This window comes from Zootoca vivipara, chromosome 1 (genome assembly GCF_965207765.1).
Source record: "Zootoca vivipara chromosome 1, rZooViv2.hap1.1, whole genome shotgun sequence".
Lineage (NCBI taxonomy): Eukaryota > Metazoa > Chordata > Lepidosauria > Squamata > Lacertidae > Zootoca > Zootoca vivipara.
Window position 1 is genome coordinate 44299198 of NC_142582.1, and position 16899 is coordinate 44316096.

At 42.0% G+C, this 16899-nt stretch overlaps 1 protein-coding gene across 5 annotated transcripts in view; it reads left to right on the forward strand.

Moving 5' to 3' along the window:
* The window catches only part of SEMA5B (semaphorin 5B), a 360750-nt gene that overhangs the window by 262779 nt on the left and 81072 nt on the right, over positions 1-16899 (forward strand). For all 5 annotated transcript variants that reach the window (XM_035128943.3, XM_035128952.3, XM_088662258.1 and 2 more), the window contains 4 exons: positions 1147-1209; positions 6911-7009; positions 9243-9456; positions 14310-14595. In XM_035128943.3, the coding sequence (XP_034984834.2) occupies positions 1147-1209; positions 6911-7009; positions 9243-9456; positions 14310-14595 (662 nt within the window). The remainder of the gene's footprint in view (positions 1-1146; positions 1210-6910; positions 7010-9242; positions 9457-14309; positions 14596-16899) is intronic.

The window sequence follows — 16899 nt, forward strand, 5'->3', positions numbered from 1 at the left end:
GCTTCCCACTTACTTGTAAGTGGCCGGTGCTAGGACTCAGCCACAGCTACTTTGGTCATAACTGAATGTGAGCCCAGAAATAAACTGGAGGTATATATTCCTGCATATAAGGCTACTTTTTAACCCAGGAAAATATTCTCAAAAGTCGGGGGGGGGGCGTCTTATAAGCCGGGTCGTATTTCTTATACGGCGAGTATATCCCAAACTCTATATTTCAACTGGAAAAGTTGGGGGTCATCTTATACGCCTAGTCGTCTTATACGGTATTTGTCTGAGGGACAAAACAAATGAGATGTAGGAGGGAGCCTTAATCTAGGATTTCATGCATTTTAAAATAAAAATTAGTAGTGGCTTGGGAACTCTGTGCTAGGGTGTGGGGTATAATCCTTTCCCCGTGAACTATTTTCTTGCTTGAAACTATAAAAAAAAAACCACTACCAGCTTTTGTTTGTTTGTTTTGTTTTTTTGCCCCATGGAAGATACCTAGAGGTACTAGGTGGGTACTTGAAAGTTTTTCACTCAAGACAAAGAGGAACTTTGGGGAGGGTTGAATTTTAATCAGGGAGGTCATACAGGGGGAAGGGGCTAAATTCCCCTCCTCAACTCCTGCAGCTGTTACTAACTTCAAATATGAACATGGAAGACCTTGATCATGGATTTCTTAGCTATGGCTTGGCCCTGGGCACCCAAAACCACTGAACTCAAAGGCAAAGCACACACAACGCTATGATAAATGCACCATGACCGATGGAAATGTGTTGAGATTTCAGAACATTCTCCATTCTTGGGATTTTCATATAAATGAAGTCCTTTGGAAAAGTTTGAGCTAAAGTTTGAGCTAGTTAAGGCTGAATTATAAAGTGTTGTTGCATTTATATGAACATGTAGAAACCATTCTTTCTGATGTTCATATGATTTATGCCTCGGCCCCTAGAGGGTTTATCTCCTTTATTGATTGCTTCTTCTTTGCACTCTGTAAAGAGTGATGCAAAGAAGAGAATCTACCACAATGTCTGCTGCTGCAAATTGGCTAGTGTAGCTTACTTTTAGATATTCCCCCGTGTCTTCAAATGATGGTTGGCCCCAAAAAACAAATCAATAGTGCATGGTACCGTTATATAACTTTTCTCTGTTTTGGTTCTCCAGGCAACAGAATGGGGTTCAGATGAAGACATCAGGAGATCATGTCAGAGTAAAGGAAAAACTGAGGTATGTTCGCCACCTACCTCCCCCTGCATACAGCCTTAGTTAACTGATTTTTATACCACTTGGGAATGTTCACAACAAAACATCTGATGTCCGAAGTCTGATATGATGCTACCGTAACATATGTGGTTTACTGCAGAATAGATGATGCTAAAGCCAGAATTTCTCACTCTGCATCCAGTGTACTTCCACCACTGGTTACAGAGCACTGCTCACACAATGTCAGCCATGATCCATATCTATCCAGCCAAATCTTATGAATTACTATGTTTTGATGCATTTTCCCCACCCAATCCAGCTTGGATCTGAGTTGAGTAAAAGAGTGTGTTAACTGCATTTTAACCTGGTTATGGGAACACAGTCTGAGATGCTTAAGTGGCAGCCTACAGGCTTTATCCACCCAGTATCTTCTCCTGCTTGGTCCTACCAATATCTTCTAGCTCAGAGGTTGCATGCTGACTTAGGTCCTATTCCAACTATGCTATGCACAGTTAGGTAAAGGTAAAGGGACTCCTGACCATTAGGTCCAGTCGTGACCGACTCTGGGGTTGCGGCACTCATCTCGCGTTATTGGCTGAGGGAGCCGGCCTACAGCTTCCAGGTCATGTGGCCAGCATGACAAAGCCACTTCTGGCGAACCAGAGCAGTGCACGGAAACGCCGTTTACCTTCCCGCTTGCAGCGGTACCTATTTATCTACTTGCACTTTGATGTGCTTTCGAACTGCTAGGTTGGCAGGAGCTGGGACCGAGCAATGGGAGCTCACCCCGTCGCAGGGATTCGAACCGCCGACCTTCTGATCGGCAAGCCCTAGGCTCTGTGGTTTAACCCACAGCGCCACCCGCATCTCCACAGTTACTAGGTCCTAATTAGAAATGTGTTAAGGGGATTCACATAATCGCCTAGCTGACCTGGGCAAGTTTGTATAGGAATTTTATTATCTTTCAGGTAGCCTGGGCCCAAGCCATACAGGGCCTTATAGGCCATAACCAGCACTTTGAATTATGGCCAGAAGCATACCAATAGCCAGTGAAACTGTTTTAACAGGGGAGTCACATGCTTCCTGTCGTGAGCCCCAGTCAGCTGTCTGACTGCAGCATTTTGGGCCATCTGAAGCTTCTGAACACTTTTCAAAGGCAACCCTATGTGGGACATGTTACAGTAGTCCAGCCAGAATGTAACTTAATGCATGCGTAGCCCTTTAGAACTGCATCCTTTATTTTAAGCTCTCTTGTGCAACACTCCACTAACCCTGTCTGTCCTAGCCCTTTTCCAGACTGGCACCTGCCACCTTCCATGTGTTTAGATAGCCTTTCCCATGCTGATGTTAGTGTTATCCTGCTGAGTCCCTTTCCTACTGATCTGGCTAGTCCCTGCCCTGGTTATGCAAGCGAGCTGTGTAAGCCTCTGTATGTTTGCTTTGTCTTAGTTACACATGGAGATTTCATTTGTTTTCTTGGCTTGGGAAGGTTCCCCAGGACATAGCTTGACAAAAAATTGCCCTAGACAGAAAGGACAATGCCGTACCTTTTCCAAATGGTTGAGCTTATTTCTTTCATTCTTTCCCTGCGGAATGCAGTACAAGTCCTCTCTGTCTTCCGTAAAAATGGTTTGTAAGTCTTGGCAATAAAGAATCTTGCAGACATTAAAAACAAACAAGAGACAGAAAATCATTAGTAAATCCTGTTTGGTATCTTCTGCACGCCAGGAGAAGACAGCTTGGCTGGGATGCTGGGCAAAACTGATTAATGAAATTGTTTGTCTAAAGAAATAAATATAAATATCTGAGAGCGTGTTAATAACAGTGTTTTGCAGCCTGCAAGGTGTTCAAAAAAAATTAGGACAGACGGCAGCAAACACATTACAATCATCTCCCTACAGTCCTGAATGAAATTTCTTTGAAAAGGACGGCTGGAGCAGAGCTTTCTTTTTCTTTTTCTTTTTCTTTTTCTTTTTCTTTTTCTCTTTCTCTTTCTCTTTCTCTTTCCCTTTCCCTCCCCGCCCCCCAGTCACCAGACTTCCAAATACAGTCTGTAACCAGGTTGCTTTCTTATGATGCTATTGGAAAATCATGGACTCTAGCTGTCTGGTAACAAAATGCTTGTTGCGGAAAGCCCATTGGAAATAATTTCCTGGCATGTTAGGAGGTGGACTGCCTTTATATGTTTCAGGTCCTGTTTTCCTAGTTGGCAGTCGCAGGGGACCTTTCTTTCTCCTGCCATGCATTTCCTGCTGGGTTTTCTGTACCTTTGGTCCCATATGAACAGCTAACACAAATGCTGCCTGTACTGGATTGTCAGCCAAAAACCTGCTCAGGTTAAGGGGTCATAATTAGTTGCTATTTCTCTAGGATATATTTTGCCATGAGCTATTGAGAGCTTTTAAAATATTAGTTTTGTGATAATGGTGAAGCTAATAAATGAAAGGAGCGTACAGACCAAGGATGGGAAACCTGTGGCTCTCTAGATGTTGCTGAACTTGCAAGTTCCATCAGGTCTAGCCAGCCTAGCCCAATGGCCAGGGGTGATGGGAGTTGAGGTAGATGGATTGTGGGCTTGATATAGTCTCGTTTGAAATAGTTTCCTGTGCTCCTGTGAACCAAGTTTCCTTTTTATATCAAGCACAGTTATTAGTTGAAATATACATCTGTAGGACAAGAAGGAGAAATTTTGTAAATGTTAATTACTGGTAAGTATATATTGGAGTTTATTTAATAGTTTACTAAATGCACCCCATAAAGTTCTAGGGGGTTCATTTAAATGTAAGAATCTTGAGGTGCAAAAATCAGATTTTAGGCTCTAGAAACCTTGAGGCTATGGTTTGACTCAAAATAAGTCTTTGAACAGATCCCTCTCCTTACTGCTTAGTTTTGAGATGTGTTTTGCTTTCCTTTGGTGAAGTGGACCAAGCAAAGTCCTCATAAATCCTGCATCTGCATGTGTAATTCAGCCAAAAATGCTTCTTCTGAGCTTTTTGCCTGAAGGAAACCTACAAAGACTGAAATTTTTTGACAAGACCAGATTTAAAAGTGATAGTAGGTGTGTAAATGAAACTTTACCTGTGCTGTTGACTTATATGCAGACAGATTTGCCTTTGAATCAGTGCCAGATACCAATTTAACTGGATTTCATGTGCAAGCATCTGACTGCCAGTGCATTCTGCACTTATGCCTTAGATTCCTGCCATGCATAGAGGCAGACCACATGAGTCAAATGCGATATTTGTTGCCCAGCATGGGTAAATTTATTTTCTGCAGCAAACAGTGCTGTTAATGCAGAATAAGCTGGTAGACTGAGGTGGTAAAATTATACATTGTGACATTTCAGATTACAGGTGGAGGTGAACTGTGGTTTTATTATTGCTTAACTCTCTATAAAAAAGCTCTCTGTAGGTACCGGTAGTATACAAACACATCAGGGAAAGGGGCCATGCTAAACCTTTCTTGGCCAAGTTGATAAGTTTACTCTCTTACAATGTAGCTGGGGGAGAGCCAGAAGGGTGAGATCACAGAATTCAGCTCAGAGCCTTTGTTACTTAAGGCTCCATCTGATAGGCCAATGTACAATAACCCACAGTTTATCTATTTCTGGAAGATTATGAGCTGAATCACCACAGCTGAAGTCTTGCTTCCAGGCCGAGAGGTATTTCAAATCTGATCCCTGTGTATCTGATCAAGACATAATGGAATTGAAAAGTAAGGCATGTGAAGCATCTCCAAGGAACATTGCGGTCTTGACATGCTCATTCTGAATGCTCCCTCAGCCAGCTCTGGTGGTTCAGATCCCGCTATCTGCACAATAGAGTCTCTCGGTATCCTTGATAAAATACATCCCCAAACACCAAGCACGTATGGTACCTTGTACATAGGCAACACTATGGTGCCATTTGTTATGGATAGCCTTTCAATGAGTTGTTTTCCATATCACAAATGAAAGAGTGGGATCTTTCTTTCCCACCAAGGTGATTTAGAGTGCTTTTGCATTGCTGATATGCAGAAACAACATCTCCCAGGAAATGTTTGCTACCAGGCAGGCTTGTGACATGGGATGTAGAAATGAAGTTTTTGCTCAAAATGAAAGAGGCTGGTTGTTCAGCTGTAGGCTCTTGCTTAGTGACCAACTTATAATAGTTTTGTCCAAGCTCCAGTACATCAGAGAATGATTTTTAAAAATTAGAACTGTAACCCAAAATACGGTAGCCTCTTACTGGCCCATCTTCCCTGACTACTGTTCCTGCTAGCTAGGGAGGATGGTAGTTGTAGTCCCAAAACAGCTGGAAGGCCAAGTTTGGCCATCACTTCTCTAGGGGAAGGAGGAAAAGGCATAGTTTTTCTCAAGCCATTTAACTCCTATGTATTGGGGAGAGCAATATCCGTAATGTATGGAGAGTAATATCCATCTCTGTATGGCTCTATTGCTATTTATGGGCTGAATGGGAAGCAGTGCTTCTCTCTTGCCTTTTATGTAGGCAACGGGAGCAGCCCTACTTGTAATTTAACAAATGTCATCCCATTCTGTGGTGTTTCTCCATAGTTTTGTGTCCATGTTGCTTGAATTTAGCTGATAAATTAAGTTCCATTGTCCAGATGGTGAAAGTGGCAACCAGACAAAGGTATTGATCGTTATGAATGAAATATACTGAATATTTTTTCCCCAGGTGATTGAGTCATATGTTGTCTCTCACCCATTTGCCAATAATCTAATTATGTTTCATGGAATATATTACACATGGATTGTTAGTTTTATGAAGGTTCATTTTCCAGATTGCTTAGTGCTGAATTATAACAAATGCTTCAGCAAAGACTTCTTGTATTATGTTTACATTCACTGCAACTTGACTCTTTCCAATTTTAATCCTTTAAAATAAGATTTGACAAATTCATGGAGGAGAGGCTATTGATGGCTGCAAACCATCATGGCCATATTCTACCTTCACTATTGGAGGCAGTGTGCCTCTTAAAACCAGGTGCTGGGAAGGACAGGTGAGGAAAGTGCCATTGCACTGTGGTCCTACTTGCTGGCTTCACATAGGCATCTGGTTGGTTACTGTGAGAACAGGATGTTAGCCTAGATGGGCTTTTTGCCTGATCATCAGGGCTCTATTTATTTTATTATGGTCTTAACTCAACCCCACTACTCATTGTATAACTTCATCGTCACAATGGTTGATTATCTTAGCCTTGTTAGGTATTTTTTTAAAATCCTTACCAAAAATAGTTGTCAGTAACTGTAGTTCCACACCTGCTTTGTGCTCCTTGTACCTTTGGGATTATAAGACTTTTGAAAGGGCTGTGCTTTCCATTAAAGCAGATGATTAAAGTTTTGGCTATCTTCTGCTACCAGCATAAGGCTTGACTGAGGGAAGTCACATAAATACACTAGGCACATCATTCTTGAATATAATGTTCCCTGATTACATTAAGAGCAGATTTATGAACATAGGGACTTGGTGTTTTAATTTCAACAATTATAGGTGCCAAGGCCAGTCTCTCTGGAAATTATCCTCTGTGAAGCTTAGTTATATCAGTGAAATGGACTTGACATGTGCTCAGAGACACACTAGTCTTTATTACCAAGTCACATTTTCCAGGACTAAAGCATGACATCAGAAACAGAGTCTGGACTAAGCCCTGGGGAATGTTCACTCATATTAAGCACAGGCTGTTACTCTTTCTTGGAAATGTGTTTTTCTGCTTTTCGTTTCAGGAGGAATGTCAGAACTATGTTCGTGTTCTGATTGTTTATGGAAAGAAAGTTTTCACTTGTGGTACCAATGCTTTTTCACCAGTGTGTTCCAGCAGACAGGTAAGTTGTGCCTCTTCTCTTTAAGGATGAATCAGAGAGCAGGATGAAAAAAAAAAGACCGTAGGGAAATGAGATGGGAAATGTAAAGGCCTCAGTTTTACTTGCCTGTGCAGCACCACTGGATTATGCTTACCTGCGCCTCTAGTGGACAAAGGAAGGAGTAGCTTTTGCAGGAAATAGGCTGCTGGCCCCTCTTCAGTTGTTTGTTCCATCCTCACCAAAACATGTCACATTCTCCTTTGGCTCGTCTTACTCTTCATTTTGGCTTAGGAATTTTATTCTTCTTGATAATATCCCTAAGTAATCTTCTGGGGTGGGGGTGGGGGTGGGGACTAAAGGGGGAGGGGGACTCCCAAAACAGCCAAGTGAGAAATGAGTATACACAGTCAGGTCTGAAAGGTGACTTACTCTTGGCTGGGAAGGTGGAGGGAAGGAAGAACCAGGTGAAAGGCATAGAATGAGGTATGATGGAGGAGAGTGTGGCTGACTGTTAACAGGAGCATTCCCTGCTGCAGCATTTCGTTGAAGCTTCCACTTGGTTCTAATCAAATTTGGATAGATGTGTAGGCATACGAGAGAAGAGGAGGAGAAATAACAAGATATGTTGGGGACATTATACACTATGGTGGGTTGAGGTTATCACTGAGCAGTAAAGTTTCTGCAGTGATGAAAAGATTTACAATAGGTCAGACAAATATACTATTTAACCTAGAACTCTGGGTTCTGACTCGCAGCTATTGCTTAAGCATCTTGTGCAGAAATACTATCAAGCTCTCTGACTGAGTTTCTTGGTTGAAAAGCATGTTGTTGGTTACTAAACCATAGCTCTTTTTAAGTGTCTGCAGGCACAATACATTTATGGTAGGGCTGAAGGTGATGCAGGAACATGACTTTGTTCTGAGGTGACAGTGCCACTTTTGCACCTATCAATTTATACCTATCAATTTATACACAAAAGGATGGAAGAAAGTGGTTGCCTATTTCCAGCTCTTTTCCATTTGCTCCAGTCATGTGCATTTCTCTCTTCTGCGCTGAAAGGCCAGTTAACGTTTTAAGATGGAAGCAGATGGCATTGCACTGTGTTTATGAGCCTGCTAAGTCACCACAGCAAACAGCAAAATGGAAGGCTGGTCAAATCCAGTAATGCATGGAATTAAGTTACTAAGACTGCAGTTTCATAGTTGAAGGGTTGCTATGGGTTTGGATTTTATCCTGGATGACCAGATGTTGTAGGTCGTAGCCTTTGTGCAGCTTAGGCTCACGCATCAGTTATGTTCATTCTTGGAGGCTGCATGTTCACAGGCCTCAGGGTTCCTGTAATGTGCTTTGTGTGAGACTGCTTATGAAGAGTAAGCCTATAAGCTACATTTGGTCCAGAATTCAACAGCCACATACTGGGAGAATGTAACTCCCCCATTGAAGCAATGGCACTGACTTATAATTTGTTTCCTGGTCCAATTCAAAGTGCTGGTGATGACCTTCTAAAGCCATTTGTGCTTCTGGACCTGGAAATCTGAAGGACTGCCTTCTGCCATACAAATCTGGCCATTGCCTAAGAACTTCAGCAAAGGCCCTCTTGTGAGTCTCAGCAACCCAAGAGAACTCACACTTTTGGGGAACCAAGGAGACTTACCTTGCCCTTTCCCCCTCTGTCTTTCCTCAGATATCTAAAACCTTCTTAAGGAAAGCATGAGCTTCATGTCAGGTCATGTGAAGAGGGCCTTGAAACAGGTAGACCATAGTCACTATAACTAAGAGGAGCAGGACTAGTATGCAGAGTACATGGAGGTAATAACATGGTGATGAGATGCTTCTGATGACTTGACACGGCCAGCAAATCAGTGTGCAAGCTTCCACTTGGGAACTAGAGTCAGCTGTACAGTAGATGTCTGCAAGCATTAACCTGGTGCTAAGGAATTCCCTTGATGTCGCCTCCCTAAAGCCTAGATTCAGTTGGATTTAAGTTTTCTGAAAACAGCACACCCAGTTCCACAGGGATAGCATTTACCTCTGTGCAAAGAATACAGGCATGGTATGCTTAGCTATGCTATGCTAGCTCAGAAAAAGCTATTTTTTGTCTTGCCTTCTGTGCACGTAGCATTATCCAGGTTTGCTAATTTAACCTATAGGGATCTGCGGGGTTGCAAAAACACGAAAGTATTGCTTGGCCAACTGTCTTATCTGTCAAACTGTTCCCATCACCCTTTTCTCTTCCATTGCTTTTTACATACAGGTGGGAAATCTTAGCAAAATCATTGAGAAAATAAATGGGGTAGCCCGCTGTCCCTACGACCCCCGGCACAACTCGACAGCAGTGATCACATCGCAGGGAGAACTGTATGCTGCAACGGTCATTGATTTCTCTGGACGAGATCCCGCTATTTACCGCAGTCTTGGGAATGTCCCACCTCTTAGAACAGCACAATATAACTCCAAGTGGCTTAATGGTAAGACCACTCTGGGAAAGGAATAAAGATCATTAAGACCAGCTGGGCAGTCTTCCCCCCATCCTTATCTCATAATGAAGATAAAATTCATTTACCTAAAATATTTAGCTATCCACATTCAGGGGGTGTCCACAATGCATTTATCTACCAACTCATACAGGGATAAGGCAGACTAAATATTTTAAGTACCAGCCTCTTCCTCCATCTCTTCCACAGCCCTTTCAGATGCATGAGTTTGTAGCGTGTTTCTGTTTATTTTGGTGAATACTGGATTTTGGATGTGAATGCTTAGCTATTGAGAACTTTGACAAAAGCTCACTTGAGCAACTTTAACTTAAAATGGAAAGTGGATGCATTTCTCTCTCTCTCTCTCTCTCTCTCTCTCTCTCTCTCTCTCTCTCTCTCTCTCTGTGTGTGTGTGTGTGTGTGTGTGTGTGTGTGTGTGTGTGTGTGTGTATCCTGCTTTCTGCAGGAAAAGCAGATGCATTTCTACCCTAAACCAGACTTCACATATGGCATAATGTGTACGGTGAGACGGTGTGGCAGGTGGACATGATTTGGGGGAAATGGCCTTATGGGTTAAATGTAGAGGCCTGGCAGGCCAAATCTGACCTACGGGCCGGAGTCTCCCCACCTCTGCCATGCAGAGTACTGTAGTGCAGCCCCAAGAGGAGGAGGAAGATTTTATTAATTTTTATATTGTTTAGACTTAGACATTGAAATATGAACATCCATAATTAAAATAAGCAATAAAAACAATCCCGTTAAATGGTGATCACTAGGCCTTATCAAATTGATCAGATTGCAGCCTTCTCACTAGATGGAAGTTGGTGAAAGGTGTTCTTACCTGTTACTGTAACTGAGGCTTTCAGGTGCACCAGGGATCCAGAAGCTGAATACCATTTCTTACCAGAGTTCCTGGTTTTGATTTGCCCTGATTGTTTTGCCCAAATGCAGCTCCTCACACTGGCCAGAAGTGGTGTAACGATGAGACGAAAAAACCTGTGTCAGATGAGAAAGACAAGGTCAACCCTTCCGGCTACCATGCTAGCAATAAACAGAATCCACTTGAAAGCAAGTCCCAGACAATAACCCTTGCATAAATCTCACTGCTAAACAGTAGGTTTCCAAGCACAATTCAAAGTGTTGGTGCTGACCTTTAAAGCCCTAAATGGCCCAGTATACCCGAAGGTGCGTCTCCACCCCCATTGTTCAGCCTGGACACTGAGGTCCAGTTCCAAGGGCCTTCTGTCGGTTCCCTCACTGCGAGACGTGAGGTTACAGGGAACCAGGCAGAGGGCCTTCTCAGTAGTGGCATCCGCCCCCAGTGGAACGCCCTCCCATCAGATGTCAAGGAAATAAAAAAATCTGATTTTTAGAAGACATCTGAAGGCAGTCCTGTTTAGGGAAATTTTTAATGTTTGGGGTTTTGTCACTTTTTATTATTAATATTAATATTCTGTTGGGAGCAGCCCAGAGTGGTGGGGAAACCCAGCCAGATGGGCTGGGTATAAATAATAAATTTATTATTATTATTATTATTATTATTATTATTATGCAAATATCACAAAATTAAACAAGTTTCTTGTTCATGATTTGGCCACGTGATTTGAATAAAAATCTTTATTACTTTATGTAGATATAGTCCTGAATCCCTCTTCTCACCTTATATTGTAATTATTTTGCCCTGTTGTTGGGCATTTCTTACTTTTAGGCCACAAAAAACCAACTTCCCTGTTATTCGAAGGCTAACGTATAGTATAGAGTCACTCAGAAAGCATTATCGGACATTGGAAAGCAGAACTTAGCATGTTCCAGAATAGCCCCATTTTAAATTAATCAAGATTCCTTTGGAATTCATGACTTCAAAATTCCAGTTTTAATTAGTACTACAAATTCTCATGGGAGAAGGAAGGGATTCAGAGAAAGTGTACCCTTTAGTTTGCTTTCTCACTCAGCCAGCCGAATCCTCACAGGGCCCCAGTATTACTTTCTGCTGCAGGGGACATTCAGTAGTGAAAGCATGTACTACAAACCATAATCTAGAGCCATTTTGGGATTTGGAGATGCACTGCTCTTTTGTTCTCTGGGATGTTTGCACATAGACTTTAATATAGAAAGTGATATATAGATTCTACCTACAGAAAATGGTTCATTCTCAAGTGTAAGGAATGGGTTTAATGACAACAGCCAGATGTCAGTGGATTATTGCAGTTGGCCAAATTCAGCAAGACAATAAACTAGTGCTGGTGCCTTTAAAAATGCACTTTGCCGCAATGCCATCAATACATTTCACAGTGAGGGGTGGGTGAAGATATCTTTCACACCTGCATTAGGTCAAGGAATCTTGCAAAATGACTTAAAAGGTTTGCTTTGTTCTTGTTTTGATTAGCTCAGTGGTTGGTCAATTAATTAGTTGACTGGAAAAAACAATTCATACTTGGATACTCGGTGCGATGTCCCTTCTTCCAAGGCTGACATCGTAGGGAGCTTTCTCTGCTGGAAATACTGCTTAAAAACCCAGGTGGATGCTGCCTCCTGCATAGTAACAAATCTCTCCATACCTTCAGGGGGATTTCCATTCATCATAATTCAGCACAGCTCCAGCTGACAAGCAAATAACCCTACCTGCAGTTTTCCCTTTCACTGTAGGCTTTGTCTGTCCACCTGTTTAGCTGCTGGACAGCGGTTACCTGTGTGGTCTGTCAGTTGAGTCTTTAGCAGGTACCTCCATGCACACTCAGAGCACATGGATGCACAGCATGCTCCCAAGCACCAGGGTGGGATGAAAGGGAGAAATAGGCAGTGGAGGAGGTGGTCCAAGTCTAGTATTAGCAGTGTGAATTAATTTCCAAAAGGTTTCTTTTGAATTGTCATTTTATACAATAATCACTGCTGTATGCTGATTACCGGTATATATTTATGCTTCAAATTCTGTTCTTCCACTAAGAGGAAAGAGTTGGGCCCACAGTTTGCTGCCCCTCAGCGCTAGCACATAGTTTTGTGGTGTGTGCTGGTGTTTTGTCTGTTTGGAGGGGGAGGTTCTGAGCATTACCTTTTTTCTGTAAATGGGTATTTTGTGGTGCCCACAGCAGTTTCTAAGATGTGCTCCTAGGCCTAAAAGTGTGGGAGGCACCTGGGATACGCCCAGCTCTAGTGTGTAGAAAACTTGGGGAAAATATGTGAACTGCAGGAACATTACTGGTCCCAGGAACTTGTATCTGATAGTGACATGTATTAGTTGCAACAAAGGAAATTGGCAGATTCCTGGAAAATGGACAGTGTGCTGCTCCCCATAATTTAATCACAGTATCAAATAGCCTCAGTCCTTGAGGCACCTGACTATTTTAGGAAATAGCAGCTGATGTTCCTCTTTCCACTCCTCCCTCTTTTGCATACCTGCCAAGTCTCCCGCTGAAAAATGCGGGATCAGCAGCAGCACGGCACCAGAGGTTGTGTAGAAGCAACTTCGGGGGCCACTCTTCCCATGTGTGGGCACCGGAAACCGTGCAGAGCGGCACCGGAAGTCGCTTCTATGCATCTTGGTGGCCGCATGGCGGCGGCCATCTTGGTGAAAGCCGCCGCCGTGCGACCACCACCAAGATGGCTGCTGGGCATGCGTAGAAGCGACTTCCGGTGCCGCTCTGCCCGATTTCCGGTGCCCACACATGGGAAGAGCGGCACCCAAAATGGAGGCTCCCTGGCAGGTAGGAAATCCGGGGGATTTCTGGGATTTTTCTCCATTCGGGAGAACAGAGGGAAACAGATTAAAATCCGGGGGTTTCTCGTGAAAAACGGGATACTTGGCAGCTAAGCTCTTTTGTTGTATTATTGAAAATAGTTATAGTATTGACCATAACTGTAGCTCAAAGTAATCAATCTGTACAAAAGGCAGATGAGGTGGTAAAACTGCTTCTGGAATATATGCCATTTCAGAGTGTGAGTGAGGAATCACATGACTGAATTCTCCCTTGCTACACACACACACACACACACACACACACACACACACACACACACAGCCCCCCACTTGTAACAGATTAGACATGAAGAATAATAACTAGGCAATCCAATTCAAGAGAGCTAAATTTAATCATAAAAGTTTTTGTTGATTGATTGATTCATTAGTCAGTTTACTAAATTTACACATGGATAAAAGCAGTATTTCTGAAGTAATAGTTTTTTTGTGTTTAGATGATGTACATGTGTCTTGTAGCAGGCATCATCTTAAAATAAGCATTCCATGTGTGTACCATTTCAGAAGTGTATGGGTACTCACATTGACATGAAACTTCCCTACCTGTTGAAATGACATTTGTGGGGGGTTGTGGGCTAGCCTCTCATCACAGCTGCACAAAATGAAAAAGCAATCACACAACCAACGTGTTCAGCTCCTGTGCAAAAGAATACTATGCATGTTCATCTCCAATTAGGGTATCTCCTTGCGCTGAGGAGTTCTACTTTTGCACGCATGTGGAGCTTTTTCTTCCATTGGCATGTGCAGAAACACTTCTCTGTACATGCCAACATGACAAAATGCTCCACATATGTACCAGAGGGCATGGCTATGTTGCACAGCGTCAACTTGGGGTGCAATTAGCCTATCGGCCCTGCAGACCCCTCACATGGTTTCATAGTCTTCTCTTGATGATGTAGTCATCAAATGATGAATGTGCCCATAAAAAACAAGCCTATTGTGTTCCTTTGTTTCTTGGATGTTGTTAAAAAAAACACGATTTGTTTTCCTCTTTCTCATCCTCTGATCACTCCTGAACTTTTATCCCCACAGGCTGTGTAAATCCAACCCTTTCTATGTAAATCTCATTGCGTTTTATGGCTTTATTTTTCTCCAGAGCCCAACTTCATTGCTGCCTATGACATTGGTTTGTTCACTTACTTCTTTTTCCGTGAGAATGCTGTAGAACATGACTGTGGGAAAACTGTCTATTCTCGCGTGGGAAGGGTTTGCAAAAACGACATTGGGGGGAGATTTTTATTGGAGGACACATGGACAACATTTATGAAGGCTCGGCTGAACTGCTCCCGTTCTGGTGAAATCCCTTTCTACTACAATGAACTGCAAAGCACATTTTATCTACCTGAACAAGATTTGATCTATGGAGTGTTTACAACCAATGTGTGAGTTTGTTGCTTTTCTTGCTTATTATTTACTTCCTTATCATGCTTACCTCCTTTTTCTAGTACTGGTATTTAGGCAAATTCCTTCCGTTGTTCAATTTAGAGAGGCTGTATTTGGACATCACAGTGAACCATAATATGATGGCTTGTTGTGACAGGAGCCAACTTATATGTGCATGTGTGTGTCTCCACTACTGCAATCATTAGGACAAGACTGGAAGTTTTTGCGTCTGTTTTCTGTTAGCTTCAGTTTAGCATTGTATCTCAAACCAAACTAATGTTACACCTGCTGTTAATCTTACCTAACTGTTGTTTGAAATAGACCAGCTTTATAACCCATAGTTTGATTTATTTTAAGCAAACTGTAGTTATGGTTAACCAATGTTTATTGGGTTTGGAGGGGAAAAAAATGAACTGCAGCTAATCAAAAATAGAAGTGCTGGGCTGAGGGAGTGGGGAGTACTTAAATCAAAGGTTCACTGTGGCTTGGTTTATTGTGAGATCTAAATGCAGCCAGATTAAGTAAAATAAGCAAAGCAATGCTTTGTCTCCCTCTACACCTATAATTCTAATATTTGTAAGGCAAAATAGGTGGTTGCTCATTCAGTGTTATCCTTACTTTATTTTTTGAACTGTGATTTTTACCCAATTTATATTATTGGTCAAAATAAAAATAAAAAATCCTTCCAGTAGCACCTTAGAGACCATGCACACGAAAGCTCATACCTATGACGAACTTAGTTGGTCTCTAAGGTGCTACTGGAACGATTTTTTATTTTTATTTTGACTGCGTCAGACCAACACGGCTACCTACCTGTAACTTATATTATTGGTGATATTCATATTATTAGTATGTGTGCATATATATATATATATATATATATATATATATATATATAATCAGTCCAGAAAAAGTCCACCTGTGGACTTGTGTCTATTACTGTGCTCTTGTTTCTATTACATCTTAGCTAGATGTAAACCTATCTTTGCCAACAACTAGGAGTCTATGGTTGCAATCCTATGCATACTTTACCTGAAAGTAAGACTCATGGTTGCACTTAGCTTCTGAATAAACATACATACGGTTGTGCTATTAGTTATAGTGATGAAGTCAGCAGAACAAAGGAAGACATCTCCAACTTTGACCAGAAAACCAAGGGAGGCAAACTTCAAAAGATGCTAAATAAAATTCACTGTTCATTTGCAAATGTAGCCCCAAATCCTACTCTGCCTAATGTTTTAAGTAGAATATGCTCTTTTTCAGTGGTATTAGTTATTTCCAGTAAAGATAAAAAAACTTCTCATTCAGAAACTTGGAAGTAACTATTGCCACTAATGAAGACTATAGTATAAGTAAGCTATATTAGATGTAAAATAAGCAATAGATTGCATTTGCAAATAAAAATAGAATTTTCTTTTTTTTAAGGGTTGCTTTCTTCTTTATACACATTTCAATGTATTGTATACTTCTTACTGTTTACATAAACATACATGAAAATGAACTGTTAGTCATAGATGATGGTTCTTGGTTGCAGCATTTTTGTGTTAACTAGAATATAAGAAATTTGTTTTTAATTATGAACTAAAAGAAGAAAATCTGATTAGCTACTATGCGGGACAGTGCTGTCTAGACACCAGATTATGAAACCTTCCTACTTTAATCATTTGAATTAGCCACTTGTGGAGAAGAGGATTTCTTAAAAGTTGTAATTATCTGAAAAACTGTTCTCAGAGTAGCAGTGTATGACTTATCTTTGACAGAATTGAAGAATTGTCATCCAAGAGCTGGCTCCGATGAGAGGCCAGGATTGATTTGTGCTAAAGTGCGTACTCATATCAGCAGCTTGCTTGTGTGAATGAACCGTGCAAGGTAGAAGCCAGGAACTTATGAAAGGTCCTAATATATTTTATGTTTCATTTTTGTCTTCACAGAAGGGAAGGTGGTTGTTTTTAGTTTCTCAGAAGACTTGGGTCTTGCATGAGTTTATGATTCCTGAATTGTAGTGCTCATGCAAGAAGGCCCTGGCAGAGGAACGGAAATGACTTAATAGTCAGGGGCCAAACTACACACAACAGCAGCATCCTTAGGACTTTAAATGTGGACTTGCTGTGATCAAGACCGGCTCTAGGTAGAGTCCTGGTGGCGCAGGGCGCGGGGCCGGTTGGCAGGGCGCTGCGCAGCAAAGCCGCGTGGAAGCCAAGCTGCGCCCTGCGAGGGCGGGGGCGCTGGAGCGATCTCCGCCCCTCAGCGCCAGGGCGCGCGACCTGCTCGAGACTGCCCTGGCTGTGATTATGATTAAAACA